At 36.6% G+C, this 21,447-nt stretch overlaps 1 protein-coding gene across 5 annotated transcripts in view; it reads right to left on the reverse strand.

The window, feature by feature from the left end:
- Positions 1–2,740: 2,740 nt before the first annotated feature.
- BMAL2 (basic helix-loop-helix ARNT like 2) overlaps positions 2,741–21,447 on the reverse strand; it is a 52,435-nt gene continuing 33,728 nt past the window's right edge. For 3 of the 5 annotated variants that reach the window (XM_054590894.1, XM_054590895.1, XM_054590896.1), the window contains exons 7-14: positions 14,760–14,997; positions 14,210–14,316; positions 13,904–14,054; positions 12,388–12,449; positions 11,352–11,460; positions 6,454–6,532; positions 4,875–4,983; positions 2,741–3,768 (exon numbers count right to left, since the gene is read on the reverse strand). In XM_054590894.1, the coding sequence (XP_054446869.1) occupies positions 3,632–3,768; positions 4,875–4,983; positions 6,454–6,532; positions 11,352–11,460; positions 12,388–12,449; positions 13,904–14,054; positions 14,210–14,316; positions 14,760–14,997 (992 nt within the window). In that variant the 3' untranslated portion in view covers positions 2,741–3,631. Of the gene's footprint in view, positions 3,769–4,874; positions 4,984–6,402; positions 6,533–11,351; positions 11,461–12,387; positions 12,450–13,903; positions 14,055–14,209; positions 14,317–14,759; positions 14,998–21,447 lie in introns of those variants that run through there. The other 2 variants (XR_008530625.1, XM_054590897.1) reach the window with 2 other exon arrangements.

Consider the following 21,447-nt stretch of genomic DNA (forward strand, 5'->3'; position numbering starts at 1 on the left):
GGACCGTCTCTTAAAAAGCATTTATCATAAAATAACTCATACCGGGAAGGCAGACGAATTCTAGACACAAAAAACATAAATGCCTCTTCTAGGCCCCATGGAACTTGGGGAAAAAAAAAAAAAAATCACTTAATGAAAACAAAGCGCTAAAGAAATGGACAAGTGACACCTAGTGGCCACTTGGCAGTTTTTCTTCATGGCTTCTGATTATTCTAGATGTCAACCTTGCTCTGCCAGCAATACCCTGCTTGGCAAATCTGCATCTCCATTTCAGAGCCCAGCAATGACCCACTTGAGTGGCTGATACTCTCGAGAGCGGGATCTGAAACTGGACACCGCCAAACATGGTCTCACAACTAGATAGTGGCCATTTCATTTCCCTGTACCCCTGACTCAACAGAGATTCCTCAGGGAACATGACTCATAAGGATGGCCTTTCCCCATGGTAACACTGTAATTAAGTACTGTAACCCCATTCTGTACTTTCCTCTTTTGTTTTCTCAATGGATTTCCAAACTGAGTTACTATCATAGGGTGTCAATATATAGCTCGAGTTTTATTTGAATTCAGGCTATCATCCTATAATAAAATATCCGATCACATTTTCAAGTTTACCAGTTTTTTAAAAAAAGTTTTCAATTGATATATGAAAACAAGTATTTATACTAAATCAAGGATAAATACACAGTTGCTTTTTAAGCCACAGCATCATTGAGAAGTAAATATCATATTTATGGTATATAACCTTTGGTCTACTTCAATAAGATTCACTTAACAAAATGTTCTAGAGCAGAGATGTCAAATAGAACTATAATATGTGCCACATGTGTAATTTGAAATTTCCTAGTAGCCACATTAGAAAAGTCCAAAGCACAATTTTAATGTTTTATTCAGTATATCCAATATTATTTGAACATGGAAGCAGTAAAATTGTTAATACCTTTTATTCCTTTTTTTATACTGTATGTGAAATATGGTATGAAATTTCCATGTACAGCACTTCTCCACTTACATGAGCTACATTTCAAGTGCCCCACAGCCACAGGCAGCCAGCCCCTGTCACCTGGGCAGCCCAGTGCCGGGGTCTGACCCTGATGCTCCAGGCCTATGGATTAGAATCACAGAATCAGAACCAGAAGTAAACTCAGATCCAACCTCTTGCTGCAAATGAGGAAACTGAAGTAGAGAGAGTTTCAAATGACCTGCTTGCAGTCACACAGCTAAATTCAGGCTGAGTGGGCTCTTCTGGTTCTAGGTACTTCTTCCACCCCAATACCTGGCTGTTATAATTCTTACGGTGAAGAAAAAAAAGGAAAGAAAAGTAGAGCATTCTTTTTATGATGCTTTCATTCAATGTATAGGTATTTTTAGCCAAGATGCAAGAAGTTAATTGGTAGGAGAAAAAATAATATTGAGTAAGCTGTAAAAATATATCTGCCACTCCTAACAGCTATCAAATGCGAACAGAACACATTTTGAAGAAAACACTCAACTTGAGAGAGCTACAGTACCATATAGTGCGTGGGGTGTGTTCTGAGTCCAGGGCAGGAAGATCTACAGAAAAATATTAGAGTGGGTTATTAAGGGATCAGGCCATCGGATTGGTTATCTTTCAACTGGTCTATGGAATAACTCCTCTTGCAAAGAGAAAAAACTGCTACTGTGCAAGGCAGCAGCCGCTTGCCTCTTAACTGCCTCTCAGATCCTTGCATCATGAAGGTTTGTCCCCCCTGCTTGTAAGACCACCGAGGCCCAATGACCTATCTTGAGACCGCTGGCTTAGGTCAACTCTGGAGGCCAAGCCTCACCTGCAGTGGTTCACACCCTGAAAGTGTTAAGTCTGCAGGCAGGCCCCTCTCCTGGACTTAGAGAACAGATGTGATTATTCGTGCTTCCTCAGACTTGACTATCATGTGGAGGCTGCTGCAAACCAACCTCCCCACATCTTGTAAGGTTTCTCTGCTTTATCTTAAACCTGGATGTCTCAAGTCCTCAAGTGTCAGAACCAGAAGCGGTGCCAACTCTGACATTGCTGGAACAGTGTGTCCTCTTAAGAGGACAATGTACCGATACATCCTTGCCTGCAGAGCTACTGCAAACATCACGCCAGATGGGAACATCTGCTTTGGTCATTATCTGTTGGTTTGTTTGCCATTAATGCATCTGATGAAAGTCCTATCTATTGCTTACAGCCTAAAGAAATACGCGAGATCAAAATAATGCTTTGTTATGACGAGAGGCTGAGGACAATCAGCAGGAAAGGTGTAGAAACATCCAGAGAAGAGAACTGGATTTGAACCCCACATCTGAGCCTTAGGGTTTCCACACCAGTTTTCCCAGCCCACCTTACTTTCATTTGTGGGGCATAAAAGAGAATATATGGGAACATACTTGGTAAACTAGAAAGAGCTACTAACATAAGGTGTTATGGAAATGTGATCTTCAAAATGGTAGACATACATATGGTACTTTAAATACTCTTAATTCCTGCATTCAATTTGAGCCACCTCTGGATTAATTACTAGTTAAAAAATGTTCTCCAAATTTCTAAATTGTAGCTAGAAAATTGTTTAAAATTTTTTCTTATTGCCTCATGTTTCTAATGTATTTACCATGTATATAATGACCTTTGTTTATAGGCAATAATAACTGTAATTGCCTAATTATCTATAAGGCCATGACTAGTTCTTGGATCAGTTGATTAATCATTTAACCAATGAGACCACTGCTTTCCCAAGTGTGTAGAAAAAAACTGGTTTAGACACATTAAACAATAAAAAAATATGAATTCAATTGTGTCTTTACACAAAACATTTAATCTGCCCGGGGCCTGTTTCTCCCTCTAAGATTATCAGTTACTACATAACCATTTCAGCATCAAAAAACTGTTTTCTCTGTAAAGAAAATCTTGAGTGGTATATTAAGAGTAAATTTTATATATGTGACAGTTAATCACTAACATCTAGGGCCCAAAATCTTTCCTTTTCTGTAAGCAAAGTTGAAAGTGTCTCAACTTTTCTTTTTCTGAGTTTTAAATAAAAATCATCTCATTTAAAATCCATCCCAAAGTGCTCAACTGGGTATAAACATCCTGGCTTTCTGCTTGCCCAAGTTTACAAAGACCAAATACAGTATTCATTGTAATCATGACTATAAATTTCATTGTGCCTATGAGGAAATACACAAGAAATGGAAATGTTTCAAATTATACAAATCTACTATTATAAGTCAATTATAAATGAATCTTAGACACAAGGAAAATGCCAACATATTAAATTCCCCAAAATAAAAAAAACTGCATCAAAAAATTAAAAAACAAGATGTGAGAGTCTTGGTTAGAAATATTTTAGCAAAAAATAGCAGCTAGTGTGTTTAAAGCCAGTTCACTGAATAAAGGGGTCAGTAGGCAACTCTGAGCAGTTCTGTTTGAAGGAAAATGTCACATTTCCCCAGGCCTCTGTGAAAGTGGGTGCAAGTCTATGAAAATTGGTACACCCTTAATAAGAATAAAGGATAAAAACAGTATCCATATGGTACACAAGAATATACAGGGGTTTTTGTTTGTTTTGTTTTGCTTTTGTAAAGGAAATGCTATAAAACCGTTCCCATATTTGGAGTTAAAAATCAAATGCTATAGTGTCCAGCGGATGTCACTGAAGTCCTCAGGGTCCCCCAGGCCCCCCTCTGCTTCTAAGTAATTCATGAAGGCAGCTATGGCTGTGTCGTCATTGTCACACAAGGCATCAAAATCCAGCTGGGCCCCATCACCTACAGAATTAGAATACAGGCCCATGTAAGTACATTGGGAGGTAAAAATGATTACCACCAAAAAGACAAAGCATGGCTAGAATACCATGCAATGCATTTTTGAGGCCACACTATATATCTTAAATTGCAAAAGCCACATAAACTTTTAACAATCTGCTGTCAGATAAATTGCACTTAACTCACTTGACACATGTAACTGAGCTAGTCTATGAGTTTTCCCGATAAAAAAGAACAGCCTGAAAAGGTAGACTCTCAGACAGCTGGAAGAGAGAGAGAGAGAGAGAGAGAGAGAGAGAGAGTGTGTGTGTGTGTGTGTCCTGGAAGGAGAAAATTAACTTTAATCTGCTTTCTTTTTTTAAACAAACAACAAAATTCTATTTGTTTAACACAAAAATGAGAAGGTGCTGACAAACGTTTCTAAAACTTTAGTGTTCTTTTCAAAGGAAATAACTAGATTTTCACTGAAAAAAGGATCTAAGGAAGGACTATGGAAATGAGATTTTAAGTTAGAGATAAGGAAGAAGTTCTAGAAGTTACGGGTTAAAGCATAGCTACAGCTTAACCAAAGTTTTCTAGGTATCTTTCAAAGTACAATAGAAATTGAGGTGATTGATAAGTGGTTCTATGTACAGCAGATACCCAAATTCCTTCAAGTTCTTTGATTTTAACACAAACTTTCAGTAGATAAATGTTAGTTATGGGAGTGGGGGTATAAAACTATCATTTCAATTTACTTGATGTGAACTTTGTATAAACAGTTAAAATGAGTGATGAGATTACATCTTAAACTTTTTATCATTGGTTACCCCTTAAAAAATTCTCGACTTCCTGAGAATGGACACTTTTTCCTAGACAGAAATACCTTAGTTTTATTTAAATTGTACGTATAAACAATACCCATAACTGATTCAGTTTATAACTGAATTTTCAATGAGAGGTCTGTTAGGTAACACAAGAGCATGATTATTGCGTTTAGGACTTTGAATGGAAAAGTCTTAATTTTAACCTTGCTTGCTTCTCTAGAAATCTCCTATGCCTGCAAATATAGTGATAAGAAGGGGTTTTTGGAAACACCAAATGGTGGACTGTTGCCAAATAAAACTTACCTAGAAGTGGTTCTTGACTGGGGGGGGCAGCAGCGCTGTGGTTTTGCCTTGCAGCTTCTAGCTCCCCCGTTTCCGAAGGACTTAGCGGAATCAACTCCTTAGCTGACATCTGAAAAGACAGAATAATAAAGACTAAGGTTCCTACTTGAATTAAATATTTCTCAGCAGTTATCTGGCATGGGCCTGCTGGCTGCGCCAGCTCCGCCATCAGCAACATGGCAGCTCGCACTTACTGAGCGCTCTGCTTAAGCCCTCCTCACGCGGCCTCTCATTTCATCTTAAAAATGTTGTGAGGTAGCTGTGTTACAGGTCAGGAATCAGTGGCCCAGAGCACTACAGCCATAATTTTAACCCGTCCTCCTGACTCCAAAGCCCACATTCTTCATAACTGTAACTGTGAATGTATACACTATGAGGAAAAGTTTTGGATGATGAAGGGAAAGTTCTGACCCCAGTGCTCTGAGTCAAAGTTATTTCAGTTTTTTAAAAAAAAAAATGATGGCAAAACTATATCCCACATGAAACTACAATAGGAAGTATTGCTTTGGAGTGGAGAATGGATTAAACAAGAGGCTTTTACCAAAAAGTTATCATACTGTTCCACAGTTACAGGCCAAACAATCGAATATTCAATATAATGCATCAAAGTAGGAAGTCATTTACCTGTACTGTCCTAAGTGGAGGTGCTTTATTCATACAATGCCTATATAACATATGCTACTTGGAGATTTATGTTACAATGACTAGACCGCTGTTTCTAAAATAAAGCTTGGCACAAAATGGGTACCCAATAAACATTTGCTAAATATGTGAGTAAAATTTAAATATACTAAATTTAAGACAAAATATTTTATGTAAAAATACATTGGCAAGTTCCCTCTTGTGTCTGGTCAGATATAATTTCTCTTTTCTATTATAGTCTTACACCACCTTCATTTTTAGACCTATTTTAGAGCTTTTTGTTGTCTGGACTACATAAGAATTATATTGTATGTGAGTCTTCCAAATATTAGCATTATATTTAGTCATTTCTGTACATGTACCAATGCATTTCAAATAACTAGCTGTTGTTCAATTGCATTAAATAGTATGTGATACTTATCTTGTAGCTTACATTAAACATTTTACAAACCATAAAGTACACACTTAATCCACTGAATTGGAGTAACAACAGTAATAATAGCTACCCTTTAGTGAGCACATGCTGTGTATCAGACACTGTTATGTTTTTGTTTGTTTTCATATTTAATCATTCAATTCATACACCATTCCAAGAGATTGGTGCTATTATTGTTCCTGTTGTACAGACGAGGAAATCAAAGGACCAGGAGTTTAAATAACAAGACTGGGGTCAAGCAGTAGTCAGTGTCTGAGTCACAGCTTGGACCCAGGGAGTATGGTTCTAGCACCTTCACTCTTAACCATGTTCTCCATTGCCTATTAAAAACCACAGATAGCTAAAAAAGAGTTCATTTATTTTTTTATAGGATGGCTTCTTTTCTCAGGAGAAATAATCAACAGGGAGCAAGTTTCATTGTTCATTTATTTCATGAATATCATCATTTATAATTGTACTTACATTCCTGCAGTTTATAGTGTGAATATCTTTCATTAAATCTGTTGGACTTGAATCACCAAAGGATGAAGAAGACTGTAACCTTTAAAAAGTGATACATAAGACATTTTCTCTACTTATATTTTTAGAAGGAAATTTTCTGCTCTGAATATATCATAATCTGGTAAAAATACAGTGAAGTTATATGAGATGAAGTATCACGACAGTTTTCACAGGAGACCAACTTGTTAGGTATCAGACTTATTTTTGACTATGGAGAGCTGAAAAAGCACACAGTAGTAAACAGAAACATAAAACTCTGAGGTAAAAGCCCAAAAGTAAATCATGTTGCTTATCTTAATATAGCACATGGTGAAGTAACAATAATATAACACACTTACTTTAAAACAGGCATTCACATCAATAATCGGTTCCTTATCAAGATAAGAAATAGCAGGACTGAAAGTAAAAAAGATTTCCTAACATTCTGCAAACTTTAAGTAGAAAATGTCATACTTTTACTGTGATAGGTCATCCTCAGGGACAAAATCAATGAGACACATAATGGCAAACATACCCTTTGATCACTAATCACTTCGTAAGACTTAAATATGTAGAACTGACAGTACCATATATTATTAAATGCTCAATTATGTGAAACACATAATGGCATAAACATAATCTTGTCTTGATGTATTCTCAAGATTCTTGCTGACAAGAAATAGAGAGAGAAAATAAGACAGAAATGGAATGAATGAAGTCAGAAAACAAGAAAAGATCAGCAGCCTGCCTTGGGGATTTTTCACAGGAAACTCAATGTAAATGGCTTGGCTGGCTTCTCTTCTGTGGTCCGCGGCTTAATATCATCACCTGCTCACTTGGCTTTGGCTTAAAGATGAAAACTACCCCTTCCTCTATATCAAATTAATTTTTTGAACATGGCTTTCTTCCTGTTCAGTCCACTGGGCAGAAATCTGCTATTTAAGCTCTCCCTGCTTGACTTCACCTTCGACTCCTCACAGCTCTCAGCAGCCTGACTCCTCGCTCAGTCAAGTCCCCGTATTGTCCTCCGAAACCACCATGCTTCCTCCCACCGCTCTCCATACGTGGCAGATGCGCCTCCAGACGTGACTGCCTTTCCCACCGCATCCTGGCCGTCCTGATGGCACCCAGCTCTCAGTGTTGGGCTCACTAGCCACTCCTCTTAAAACGCCCGTCCAGCATATATGGTCAAATGATTTTCCACATGGGTGCCAAGAAAGGACAGTCTTTTCAACAAATGGTGCGGGCAAAACTGGATATTCACAAGAAGGAAGTTGGGCTACTACCTTACACCATATTCAAAACTTAACTCAAAATGTATTAAAAACCTAAATGCAAGACCTAAAACTATAAAACTCTCAGCAGAAAACACCAGGAAAAGGCTTCATGACACTGGATTTGGCAAAGATTTTTTGGATATGATACCAAAAGTGCATGTAACAGAAGAAGAGATATAGTCAAATTTATCAAAATTGAAAACTTCTGTGCACCAAAGGACACAGTCAACAGAGTGAAAAGGCAACCCAGAGACTGGGGAAAATGTTTACAAATCATATATGATAAGGGATTAATTTCCATAATAAAGAACTCCCTACAACTCAACAATAACAAAAAAATGACACAATTGGAAAACGGGCAAAGGACCTAAACAGACATTTCTTCAAACAAGATACACAAATGGCCAATAAGCACCTGAAAAGATTCCCAGCATCACTAATTAGAGCAATGTAAGCCAAAACCACAATCAGATACCACTTCAAACCCATTAGGATGACTATTATAAAAAAACAGTGAACAACAAGCAATGGTGAGAAATCGGAACCCTTGTGCACTGCTGGTGGAGAATATAAAATGGTGAACTGCTATGGAAAATATAACAACAGTTTCTCCAAAATTTACATATAATTACCCTATAATCTGGCAATTCCACTTCTGCGTATATACCACCCAAAAGAACTGAAAGCAGGGACTAGAATTTACATTGGTATACCCACATTCACAGCATCGTCATTCACAACAGCCTCACAGAGGAAGCAACCCAGGTATCTTGTCTTAGAGTGATTTTTTTTCAAATTAAACTATTTTTAATTTAAAATAAAAATTCAAACTGTACAAAAAGAAAATGAAAAGCAAAAATTTCTTCTCTTCTACATCTCCTGTCCCTCAACCCTAGTCCCAAACACGGGAGGTAAAAAATTCTGAAATGTCTGAACAAAATACTTGTATTGTTATATATTATATCATGCAGTTATTGTATAAGTTCCGTTTCTGCAATTCCAAAATCCAAAAACACCTTGAAAGCTGAGTTTCCATAATTCATTTAGCAGCAAAATCCAAATTGATCTGAACTCAGCAAAACCTGAGTATGAGGCTAACCAGTATGAGGCTAACTTATTTTTTTATCCCACTCTGTCGTACTCACTGTAAGTATTTACAAAACCTCACTCCAAAAATATATCTTTAAATCTTATTATGGAAAACGTCCTTCAAACAGACATAAAAGCAGATAATATAATGAAATCTCATAACACCAAACACCTTCAATAATTCTTTCCTGATCCTGTTTAATGGATATACCCCAAACTCTCCCCTCCCTTTTCTTCCCAGACATTTTACCATTTAATCTGTAAATACTTCATTGGAAAAAGAGATTTAATTGATTATGGGGTGCTGCCCCCGATGTTCTCTGGGGGTATTACACATAACTCTAAAAAAACTTAATTTCAAAATATTCTTTCTAAAATCTAAGATTCTGAGTTCAAAACCTATCTTGTTTCAAGTTTCAGATGAGTAATTATAGACCTGTATACACCCACATTCACATATCCACACACCTTTCTTTTTTCTTACACAAGCAGGTTATCATACATACTTTTGTTCTGTCTCTGTTCTTTTTTTCTACTAACTTTAAGTATCTTTCCATATTAGCATAAATAGAGCTACCTAGTTTTTAACAGTTGTGGAGTACTCCATTGTATGGATATGCCATAAAAAGTTATGGCTATGATAAATATTTAAATATTAAAGGCACTACTATAAAAAAAAATGCATCAATGAATAGTCTCATTCACAGGTCTTTGTACATTCATATAAGACTCTCGGCTCCTGGAGTAGAATTGGTGAGTCTGACAGGTCTAGTCAAATTGTGTTCCAGAGCAGTTGGATCAGTTTATGTTCCAACAAACAATTTAAGAGTGGCTGTTTTCTCACACTCTCACCAATATTGATCATCAATCTTTTAAATCTTTGATAACCTTTTAAAGGAAAATAGGTATCTCATTTAGTTTGTACATATCCATTTTTAACTGAGTGAGGTTGAGCAATTTTTAGTTTCTTGGCCATTCATATTGTCTTCTATTCATGTCCACTGCCCAACTTTTTATTAATAAACTGTTTTTAAAAGTTGGCTAATGACTTTACTGTTTACACTTAATACAGGTCAAGGTTAATTATAAAGTTATATAAAGTTTATTATATGTAGTTTAGTAACTTTTTTATACTATAAAACTTAATACAGTAAGATAATTAGTTCATTTTATCACATGAAACATTTTCTGAAGTTTATAATTTATCTTTTAACTTTGTTATAATGGTTATAGTTGTGCTTAAATTTTGAGTTTTTATATAATTTATCAATTTTTTCTTAATTCTGGACGTTGCCTGATGGCTCTTTTTTAATATATATTTTTAATTTTTATGTATTGATTTTTATAGAGAAGAAGGAACGGGGGAGAAGGCAGTGACAGAGAAACAGACATCAATTTGTTGTCCCACCGATTCATGCACTCATTGGTTGCTTCTGGTACGTGCCCTGACCAGAGACCAAACCTGTAACCTTGGCGTATTGGGAGGATGCTCTAACCCAGTGGTCACCGACCTTTTCGGCCCCAGGAACCAGCTTGGTGGAAGGCAATTTTTCCACAGACGGGGCAGGGGAATGGTTTCGGGATGATTCAAGCACATCACATTAAAGCTCACCTCCTGCTGTGCAGCCCAGTTCTAACAGGCCCAGACAGGTACCGGTCCCGTGGCCCAGAGGTTGGGGACCCCTGGTCTAAACAACTGAGCTAAGCGGGCAGGCCCTGTGATGATTCATGTGTGACTTTCCAAACTAAGATTATAAAAATTTGTACCTGTGTTCTTGAAATAGTGTCATAGGTTTATTTTGAACTCTTTATTTGGAATTTATTTTAGTATAAAGAATAAAGATGGGGTCTAGCTTTATTTATTTTTTTCCAAATGGTATTAGAGCTATTATAATGCTCTTAACAATTTAATCCATTTTACCCTTACTGACTTAAAATGGCCACTTCTACCATATAATAAATTTCCATGTGCACTTGAGTTTTTTTCTGAAATCTATTCTTCTTCTATTTGTACATTGTACCGAAATGTGTTAGTGGCTGTAGCTGTATAACATAATATCTGAGAGTTCTAATATATTAATTTTGTTTTTTAGCATTTTCCCGGACATCCTAATATGGTTGGGATCATTTGTTGGATTCTAAAACACAAACGCATAATGGCATTTGCACTGGATTCACACTGAATTCATAGGTTAGTTCAAGGACCACTGGCATCCTTATAATACTGAGACTTCATATTAAAGGACAACTTCGATCTGGAATGTTATTAAAGTCATCTTTGACTACCTTTGTAGCATGTTAGAGTTTCTCTTTCATATAGTTCTACATACCCCTTGTAAAATTTATACTTAAATGCCTTTTTATCTTTTTTGTCCCTACCATAAAGGTGTTCTTCTCTTCCATTATATTGTTGAACTGGTTACTATTTGCATATAAGAAACTTACTGATTTTTGAATATTGATTTTTTAAGTGTAATAATTTTACTTGTAGTATTTACAAAAATAAAACACTACCTTTGTAAGTCCAGAACTTCATTTGCAATATCTGTTCCGATACTACCAGCACCAAGTACTGTTCCAGTACACATTCCAGGCACACTAATACAAGACTTTCTAGAGGATTCTGAATAACAAGAAAAGGAAAAATTCAATTGAGGACTTTAGAAAAGTATATAGCTTTGGTTGATATATTTCTTTCAAATACTTCCATCTTTAAAAGAAACAGACCAGTCATATCCTAAAATGTTAGAGACATTCATTAGTTGCCTTTAACTTCTTTCAAAACAATTTTGTTAGATTGTATTGTGACAACTGTCATATCAGCATGCGTTTAGAAAAAACATCAATCAAAATTGGTGAATTTTTGTGTTGCCATTTTAATATTGAAGATAGATGAAGATAAGCAATATTTTTGGCATATTATGCTTCACTATTTCAAGAAAGATAAAAATGCAAGTTATGTTTTTCTTACAAACAATCATGATGGTTTAAGATGTTTATTCAAGAATGTATATAAATCCAATGTGTAGAAAGTCATTGAGGGTACATCGTGACTTGTAACCCCTGAATACAGACAGTTCCCACTTTAATACTGATACTAAAGCCAGAGCGATACTACTTTACTTTTAACATCTCCTAATATTTTTATTTATGCAAGTGATACATTATGTAAGTCCTGTGGTGAAAACTGACACAGATGAGGATAAATTCCCCCTTAGTGTTTTTTATTAATGTGTCCGACAGAATCTTGATTGAGTGCCACAAAGTACAAGGAACTACGCTAGCTGCTAGGGACGGCTGATGAACAGAACCCCGTTCCTGCTCTTAAAGAACTCACCGTCTGTGGTGAGCCAGCTGAGCGCACAGCTGATTGCAATACCATGTTAGATTATAATGAAAGTGTGACCAAAGCTCTGTGGGAATTCTGAGGGTAACCCGGAGAAGTCTTTTCAATTTTACCTTGAAACTGTTACCTCTCCAAGACAGGAAAGGAGGGTAGCAATAACAACAGTCTCAGTAATAAGTTTCCGTCATCTAAAACTAAGCTTACCTTCAAATGACTGAGAGCTGCAAGGAAGCGATGCTGCTGCTGCTTCAGTCTCGTTGTGTCCCCTAGAATTTAGAAACACCAGCAGTGACTTCTTTTAAAAAGAAGGAAATTGTTAAAGTAGCTATTTTAAGCTCTGCGTATTTCATTTGTTGCTTCTTGACCCATTGCTTTTATATACGTATATTGTTAATATCACCACCAGAGATTAAAGTATTAATGTGCTGAGTACCAAACGCCCTTTTACCCTATAAAGTATATGTTGTCATAGTTACAAACTCTCAGTTTATATGCTAATGATAAGAAGGCAAGGGTTACTGGAATGGGTAACTGGATACTGCTGGAGCTTTTGGGGCTTTTTTAAAAAGCTAATTATTGTAGATAAGAAAATAGATTTGAGAAAACAGCGTAGGAATTTCAAAAATCTTCAAGAAAAAGGCTAATATTGGGTTGGCCAAAATGTTCATTTAGTTTTTTTGGTACAATGGCTCTAGTAGTGCTTTGTTGCCTTTAACTTCTTTGAAAACAATTTTGTTAGGTTGTATTGTGACAGCTGTCATATCAGCGTGCATTTAAAAAAACTTATCAAAATTGGTTAATTTCTGTGTTGCCATTTTAATATTGAAGATGGAAGATGAGCAATATTTTTGGCATATTATGCTTCATTATTTCGAGAAAGATAAAAATGCAACTGAAATGCAAAAAAAAAGATTTGGGCAGTGCCTGGAGAAGTTGCTGTGACTGATCGAACATGTCAAAGTGGTTTGTGAAGTGTCTTCGTACTACTGACATTTTGGCCAAACAGCTCTTTGTTGTGGGGCTGTGTTACGCATTGGAAGATGTTTAGCAGCACCCCTGGCCTCTACCCACTAGAAGCCAAGCGTGGGAGTGGCCAATATACTCAAAATATCCAAATCAATAAAGTTATCGGTGAAAAGGTAAAACATGTCTTTTATTTTTATGGAAAAAACTAAATGGACTTTTTGGCCAATCCAATATTTAGAACAGAGCCGTGCTAGCATATTAGGCAAATGAGGAAAAGCTGGCTCTTCCTTCAGGCTGACAGCCAGACCAGGACTCGGCAAACAGTGCTTGGGCTGGACTCTGTTCGCCCCTCAGCCAAGCTCTCCTGCAGTCGCATGCAGTACCCAGGGCTTTGAAAATGTATATGCCAAAATTACGTGGAAGACAAAACAATTTCTCACAATGACATACAGTTTAAACCCCATCCACATCATTTATGGATGGGTAAGACAAAGCCTACCTAAGAAATGCTTGAGTAAATACCTTTACTATCACATTGTATACTAAGCAAAAGGAATAGACTTTACAAGGGCACACTTTTAGTTTAATTGTGAAAACTAATGTCAACAGAACGTGATTGAATTACTCAATATATATCTCAAGTTGTAATATAAAGACAGAGGCCATACAGTTTAATGGTTTAGCAGGATGAGAAAAGGGAAGCAAAGATATTCATTTGAAATTAATAAGTCTTACCACATTACAAATTACTTACAAAACTAAAGTGTTGACGGACACAATATATTCCAGTTCTTTGGTCCAAGGATTTGTGAAACTAAACCATTGGCTTTTTAAAGTTATAAAAGAGCCATCTTTCACTCTGAATTTGTATGAATCTGTAAATATTTTCTCTTTACTCTGTAAAACTTAACAAGAAAAAATAATAATCAGTGTAATGGTCTGCCACTATATAAATCAAACTTTTGAGGGTTAATTCAGGTTTTGGATTTCACAGGAAAGAGGATTTGAGTCGAAGCTGTCATTAAAAAAATGCCAAAACCTTACCCCACTCAACGCATACCTGCTTTGTGCTTGTCTGTCAAATTACTATGGTCATCTTGATGAAAATATTCATAACATGAAGTTCCCAAAAGTTCCTGAGGCAAATATCCTAAAATTGCTGTTGCCCTGGTTTTAAAATTAGAAATAAACTTCAGAACTGGTGAACAAACTCCCTTTGAGACTATTTCAGGTGCATCCACGGTCAGGATAGCGGGGCAGCGGCCTGGGGGGCGAGCAACCCGGGGCACCGCGGGGCTCCCTGCGGCTGCCCTCGCCCCGGCTGGAGCTGCAGATCAGCATGGCCACCCGCCCGATCCCGAGTGTGCTTTTTCTGCCCTTCGCCAACAAAACTGTGGCCAGAGGCCATGCCCAGTTTCTGTGCCACTCGCTAAGAAATATTTCAAGTTTACATTTGGACTTGAATGAATTTATGGATATATCCGTATTGTTGTTTCATTTAAACCTTATTTCCTGTTCGAAAGCCTTAAAAGTCCAACAGCGCTAAGCCACATTTTTAATAGCCTTAGATATCCCATTGAGTTCTAATCGTTAAGGCATATAAATGTTACCTTTGGTCCACGTAGACAAATTTTCCATTCACTGCAAAACGGGTTATAAATTCAGTTGGTTTCACTTTAATCTCCCCACTGTTCTGTGGGACAATATGTGGATATAATCTCCCAATGGCAACAAGGCAGGTGAAATTACTGTCTTTCTTATTGTCCCTTTCTTCTTCCATTCCAACAATATTTGGGGGCCAGCTTCTCAAGTATCCAGTACAGTGGATAGTACAGAATTTTCTGTGATCTATTTCAAAAGTTTTTAAAAAAGAGCATTTGTCAATTTTATCTCAATAAAACTAGAAATAAAGAAAAATGGCATTTGAATATTATGAATGAATTCTTACATTTCTTCATTGACATAATAGTTATATAACAACTGCTTTGAAAGATTCTTTCAATATGCTAAAATATGAAAGGGGAATAATATTCCACGGAAAAGAAATCATCAATTGTGTTTATTTAACAACTTTCTTTTTAATGGGTTATTTTTCTCAAAAACTACACTCTATGTACTATATAAAAAAAAAAAGCAGTGCTTCAACTTAGTTTTAAATAAGTCTAACCAATTCTAAGTCAATTTTTAAAAGTACAGTAATTTATGATACAGAAAGTTAAACTTCATGCTCTCTTGCTCCTAGCCATAGATATTGTTTTCAGCTTATTAAAATTTTGATATATTCAAAAGTTTAAAGGATAATTATGCACACATTCTTAAATTCCTATTTCTCTTTTTTTCTCATTATCACTGACCCTTAAATTTCTTATGTTAGTACTTATAATGGTTATAATAGATTATAAAACTACTTTAGAGAACATGTGGAGAAATTTATAATAAAAGGCATAAAAATAAAATTTGACTTAAATTTCCATTTTTTGAAAAAATTCTCAAGCAATTAACTCATAGGAAAAAGGCTGTCAAACATGTCCAACCAGAAAAATAAAAAACTGAAAATAATCCACATACTCAAATCAGGAAATGTGTAAGAAAACAATGAAATGCAACACAGGCATAAAAGATTAGTAGCATACAGATTACAGCAATCCAAAAAAAAAAAAGAAGCAACTTAAAGGGTAAATAGAAGGAAAAAAGGGCTGGGAAAAATTACTTAAACAGTTTGTGAAAACATTTTTAAAAGACCAGAACAGTCACTGTTTTAAAACGGCACTATTTGGCAAGACTGTTACTACAATTCTTTTAAAAGTATTTTTTAAATAGATGATGCGGACTGTCTTATAAAATAGCAACTAATAGTAATAGCAAATATTTATAGAGCACTTTATGTGCTATGCTCTGTTTTAAGTGCCTTAAATGTCTAATTCATTTAATCTTCTTAATAGTCCTGTGAGGTGTTCTAATGTTATCCTCATTGTGTTAGGAACAGGAGTTGCCTGAAGAATGGACAGGGCGGGGTACAAAAAAGTATTCCAGTTAGAGGGAAGAGCCATTGCAAACCGAGAGAGTCAAGAGACAGCAGTCAGATGTGGCGGAAGCATAGTTTGCGATGGGGAAATGGAGAAAAAGCAGGCAACCAGATTTGACTTCTGTAAGCCATGCATAGGGCCTTGTATTCAACACCTAACACACATCACCCTCTCCATGATCCACAGATACCTTAAATCACAAGTCATCTCTTCCAACCCTAAACCAAGTGTTATCACTTATTCCCTATTCTGTTTAATGTCACCATAAACAACGCAGGTAAATAGAGCTGTCTCCAAAGACCAGAGAAAAGAGGTCAGGCAGAGAGTCTCAGGTGCCAGACTTTGGGAACCAGATGGCAGGCCCTTGAAGGGGTACATGCTGAGAGGATATGTCATGTGGTACTGACAGCATCTGCCATACTTGCACAAGAACCCAATGGATTCTGGATGAACTGCTGTATTACTGATTTTCTGACCAAGATAAACTTAAGAAATACCTAAGAGGTTTGGAAGCAGTCATCCATCCTTCATCAGCCTTTGATTTCACAAGTTGAGATATGTGAGTAATTTTATCTCTATCTTAGAAGCTTTTTCAAAGTCTGAATCTATGACATTACTGTTAGAATCAGGGTAGAAATGTTTTTAATGTCAATCTTGCTTATTTTTAAAAAGCCTTTTATTATGAAAAATCTCAAACATACACAAAATCAGAGAATAGTACAGTTGACCCTTAAACAATGTGGAGGCACGGGGAGTTAGGGGGGGTCTAATCCCCCAGCGGTTGAAAATCGGTGTATAACTTCTGACTCCCTGAAAACCTTACTAATAGCCTACTGTTGACCAGAACCCTTACCAATGACAAGTCAGTTAACACCATATTTTGTATATTATATGTATTAGGTACCACAGTTTTGCAATAAAGTATGCCAGAGAAAATCGTAAGACATATTTATTGGGAAAAAAAATTGGCATGTCCACGTAGTTCAAACCCATGTTGTTGTGAGTGATGCATGATTAATTTTGGAAAAAGCCTTTCCATAAATCTTAAATTCAGTTTCAATTAGCATTAGAAGGACTGCTTTCTACTCTCTTCTATGTAAATGTAACTAAGGCAGAACTATGGAGACACAAGATTAGTGTTTGCAGGGTGGTGGTAGAGAAAGATGAATAGGCAGAACACAGAATTTTTATGAAGGTAAGTGAAGATAATTTGTATATTATAATGATGGAGATATGTGATTATATATTGATATTTGTCCAAACCTACAAAATGTACAACACCAAGAGTGAATGCTTGGGTGCTTATGAGGTGTCAATGTAGGTTCTATCCTTGGTCAAAAAAAACCAAAAAACCATTCTGGTGGAAGAATGGGGTTAATAATGGGGGAGGCTATACATGCGTAGGGTCAAGAATATACAGGAAATCTCTCTCCCTCCCTGTCAATTTTGTTGTAAACCTGAAACTACTCTAAAAAGTCTTAAAGTAACAAAAATTTTAATATAACATGTCATGGTTAAATGGGAAGAAAAACACCTTTATTAAATTTCATCATTAATAGGGAGTGGTCTTAAAACAGTCAATTACATTGTTTATAACTACTGGAAAGAAAAACTTAGTAGCAACTATAAGCAAAATATAATTATTTCACTGACAGACATTCTCCTTGGTTAAAGTCCAATGCAAAACAATCTCATGCGTGAGAAGTCATCCATGTGGCATCTCAGCATTCCACTCCGCAGCCACCTTATCCTGGTTCAGGCTTCTGTCTACATGTCTGTCTGCAGGCAGTTCTCAGAAACCAGACTCTGCAAGGAAAGGCCTTACTGATGGTTAACACATGCCCTTACCACTCGTTAGGCCAAATCGGCCTCATGCCTTTGGCACACACCGCTGGAGTGTCACGTGAATACCTGGGTCAAATGCTTGAGCAGATTAAAAAGTCCTTTTCTGAGAAGATATTTGAGTCTCACCGCAGGCATCTATGTAGCCCAGCTGGATGCAGGAGCAAACCTCTGTGGGTGGGCAGGAATACAGCCCTACAAGAGAAGCCAACCCACAGGTGTGTATCTACTGCAGAAACCACCTACAGTGGCTCTCTTGCATTAATAACCTTCAGCATCTAGGAAGCTACTTAAGTACGTGGCATGGCATAGTGGAAAGAATAGACGTTAATGCTGGATTTATGATTCTGCCACTTTCTATGTGACTTAAGACAAATTACATAAGCTTTTAAGGCTTCCGTTTCCTCATCTGCAAGGTGGGGGCGGTTTGCATAGTATTCTCCCATGCACCATTCTCCCATGATGATATCCATTTTTATCAGTCTGCTAGGACTGCTGTAACAATATACCACAGACTGGGTCACTTAACCAATACAAATTTAATTTTCTTACAGTTCTGGAAGTGAGAAGTCCACGTTCAAGGTGTTGGCAGTGTGGTTTCTCCTGAGGGCTCTCTCTGTGACTTGTAGACAGGAGACTTCTCACTGTGCCCTCACATGTACCTGTGCATCCAAGGGTCTCACCCTCTTCTTCTGAGACACCAGTCACACTGGATTGGGGCCCCCCTCTTAGGACCTCATTTACCCTTATTACCTCTTTGACGGTCCTATCTCACAGTACTGCTGTAGTAGGCGCTAGGGCTTCAACATGAGACTTTGGGGGAAACAACTGAGCCCAGAACCCCCTTTTCCACACATTGAAAGGAGCTTACCTGAAGTTGCACAGTTGTTAAGCAGGACACCTGACACTGAATCCCTAAGGAAGTCAGAGCCCAGGCCCTTTCTACTCTGTCCCAGTCCTCACACCTGACTATACGCATGGCTGTTCTGGGGCAGAGCTTGATGAGACCTGGAGGGACTTAAAACTATGCCAGTCCTTTAGTTCATCACAGAATTCAACTACGGATCAGTCTTAACTGACCATTTGCCAGATAGTCTTAAAATATCTGTATTTTTCCAGTAAGATTATCTATATTGATAATCTTATTTCAAAGAAAAGAAATTTTCCCTCCCTTTCCTATATATCTCTGAAATTTGTAATAAAAAACCTTTTCGGAAACCACATGGACGAACCAAAGTTTGATTATTAGTTCTTCAAGAATGATGTTTAGATTTTTTTAACTTCTAACTATACACATGTGTTTCTGCTTAATATTTACAAGGCTGCTTCCAAATACTGTAAAAGAACCATGAAGTTGCCTACAGGACATGTCACTTTTCTTTTTATATCTTTGCAAAGGGTTAGAAGACCACACGTAGAAAGTATTCTCCTTCCAAGATCATCATCAGTGACAGATGTGGGTTTCCATCTCTAAGAAAAATCCTCCAACGTGCGTATACTCAGTCATGTGCTGTCCTTAGAACTTCACAAAAACTGCAATGAAAAATCTAAGATGACAGAAAGAAAAAGCCCACACAAGGTAGAATCCTTCCTCCAGTTTGTGACTTGTAGCTCCATACTTCATGCCAAACTGTAAAATGCCCATTTAATAAAGACAGTTTCAGTAAGGACCCGATTCCCTTGGTTCCCTCCACAGAGCCTTTTGAGCTTTACTTTTGAGAACTGTGGTACAGAAAACGATCCAAGTTGTTTGCTGCCTTAGCCACAAGTCCCATAACAAAGTATCACAGACTGGGTGGCTTAAAGAACAGTTATTTATTTCTTCACAATTGTGGAGGCTGGAATTCCGGGATCAGGACGGCAGCATAGCTGAGTTCTGGTGACGGCTCTCGTCCTGGTTTGGAGGCAGCTACCATGATAGCTTAGTGCTCCCAAACAGGAAGCTTCTCATAAGGGCACGAATCACCTCAAGAGGGCGCCACTCTCATGACTTCACCTAAACTTAATTATCTCCCAAAGATCCTGTCTCTGATTTCACAAGCAAGGGCCTTCATATATTCTTTATTTTGCAAGCTATAAAAAATTTTTAACCCTTTACATGTATAAATTATATATATCTACTTCTGTACTAATATGTACAAAACTAAAGTTACAACTATAAAACTAAAATAACTAAAATTAAAAATGTAAAAGGATAAAAAATGTTTTAAGAACAAATTTTGTTAAAATTTGTAAAACTTCTTTAAAAATTATAATACACATTATTTAATAAAGCAATATAATTATGCTTTAAAAAATTTTTACTATAGTTGTCATACAATATTGTATTTGAGGTCTACAACATAATTATCACTATAATAAGTCTAATAACTATCTACCACTGTATGAAGTTATTACAATATTATTGACAATGTTCCCTGTTCTGTATATTACAGCTCCATGGCTTATTTTGTAAGTGGAAGGGTGTACCTCTCATTTCGCTTCACTTTTTAAACCTTTCCCCCTCCCACCTGACAACCATCCGTTTGTTCTCTGTATCTATGAGTCTGTTTCTGTTTGTTCTTTTGGTTTTTAAAATATTTCACGTGTAAGGGAAATCATGCCTTCTTTCTCTGTCTCACTTATTTCACTTAGCACATACCCTCTAGGTCCACCCATGTTGTCTTAAATGGCAAAATTTCATTCTGTTTTACTGCTGATGGTCCCATCATCTTTATCCACTCATCTATTGACAGACACCTAGGCTGCTTCCATACCTTGGCTATCATAAGTAGTGCTGCAATGAAAATAGGGGCGCATATATCTTTTTAAATTAGTATTTTTGTTTTCTTTGGATAAATACCCAGAAGTGAAAATGCTGCGTTGTATGGTAGTTCTATTTTTAATTTTTTGAGGAAACTCCATACAGTTTTCCATAATGGCTACACCAATTTACAACAGTTCACAAGGTTTCCTTTCTCCACGTCCTCGCCAACACTTGTTATTTGTTTTATTGGTGATAGCGATTCTGATAGGTGTGAAGTGATATCTCATTGCAGTTTTGATTTGCATATCCCTAACAATTAGTAATAGTGAGCATCTTTCCATATGCCTGTTGGCCATCTGTATGTCTTCTTTGGAGAAATGTCTATTCAGGCACTCTACCCATTTTTTAATTGATTCTTTGGTTGTTTTTTTTTTTTTTTTTTGGCTATTGTAAGAGTTCCTTATATATTTTATATAAGTTGATATATATATCAACTCCTTATCAAAAATATATCATTCGCAAATATCTCCTATCCATTGTCTCCCATTTAGGTTGTCTTCATTTTGTTGATGGCATGCTTTATTATTTTTAAAACCAAGTTTAACATATTGTGAAATAGTGATTTGAAGGTCTGGTCCTAACCTTCTTATTCTACTTTCTTTTTCTTCATAGCACTTATTATTA

Source organism: Pteronotus mesoamericanus, unplaced genomic scaffold, assembly GCF_021234165.1.
Source record: "Pteronotus mesoamericanus isolate MK-2021 breed Mesoamerican mustached bat unplaced genomic scaffold, CSHL_Meso_final scaffold_21, whole genome shotgun sequence".
NCBI classification, from domain to species: Eukaryota; Metazoa; Chordata; class Mammalia; order Chiroptera; family Mormoopidae; genus Pteronotus; species Pteronotus mesoamericanus.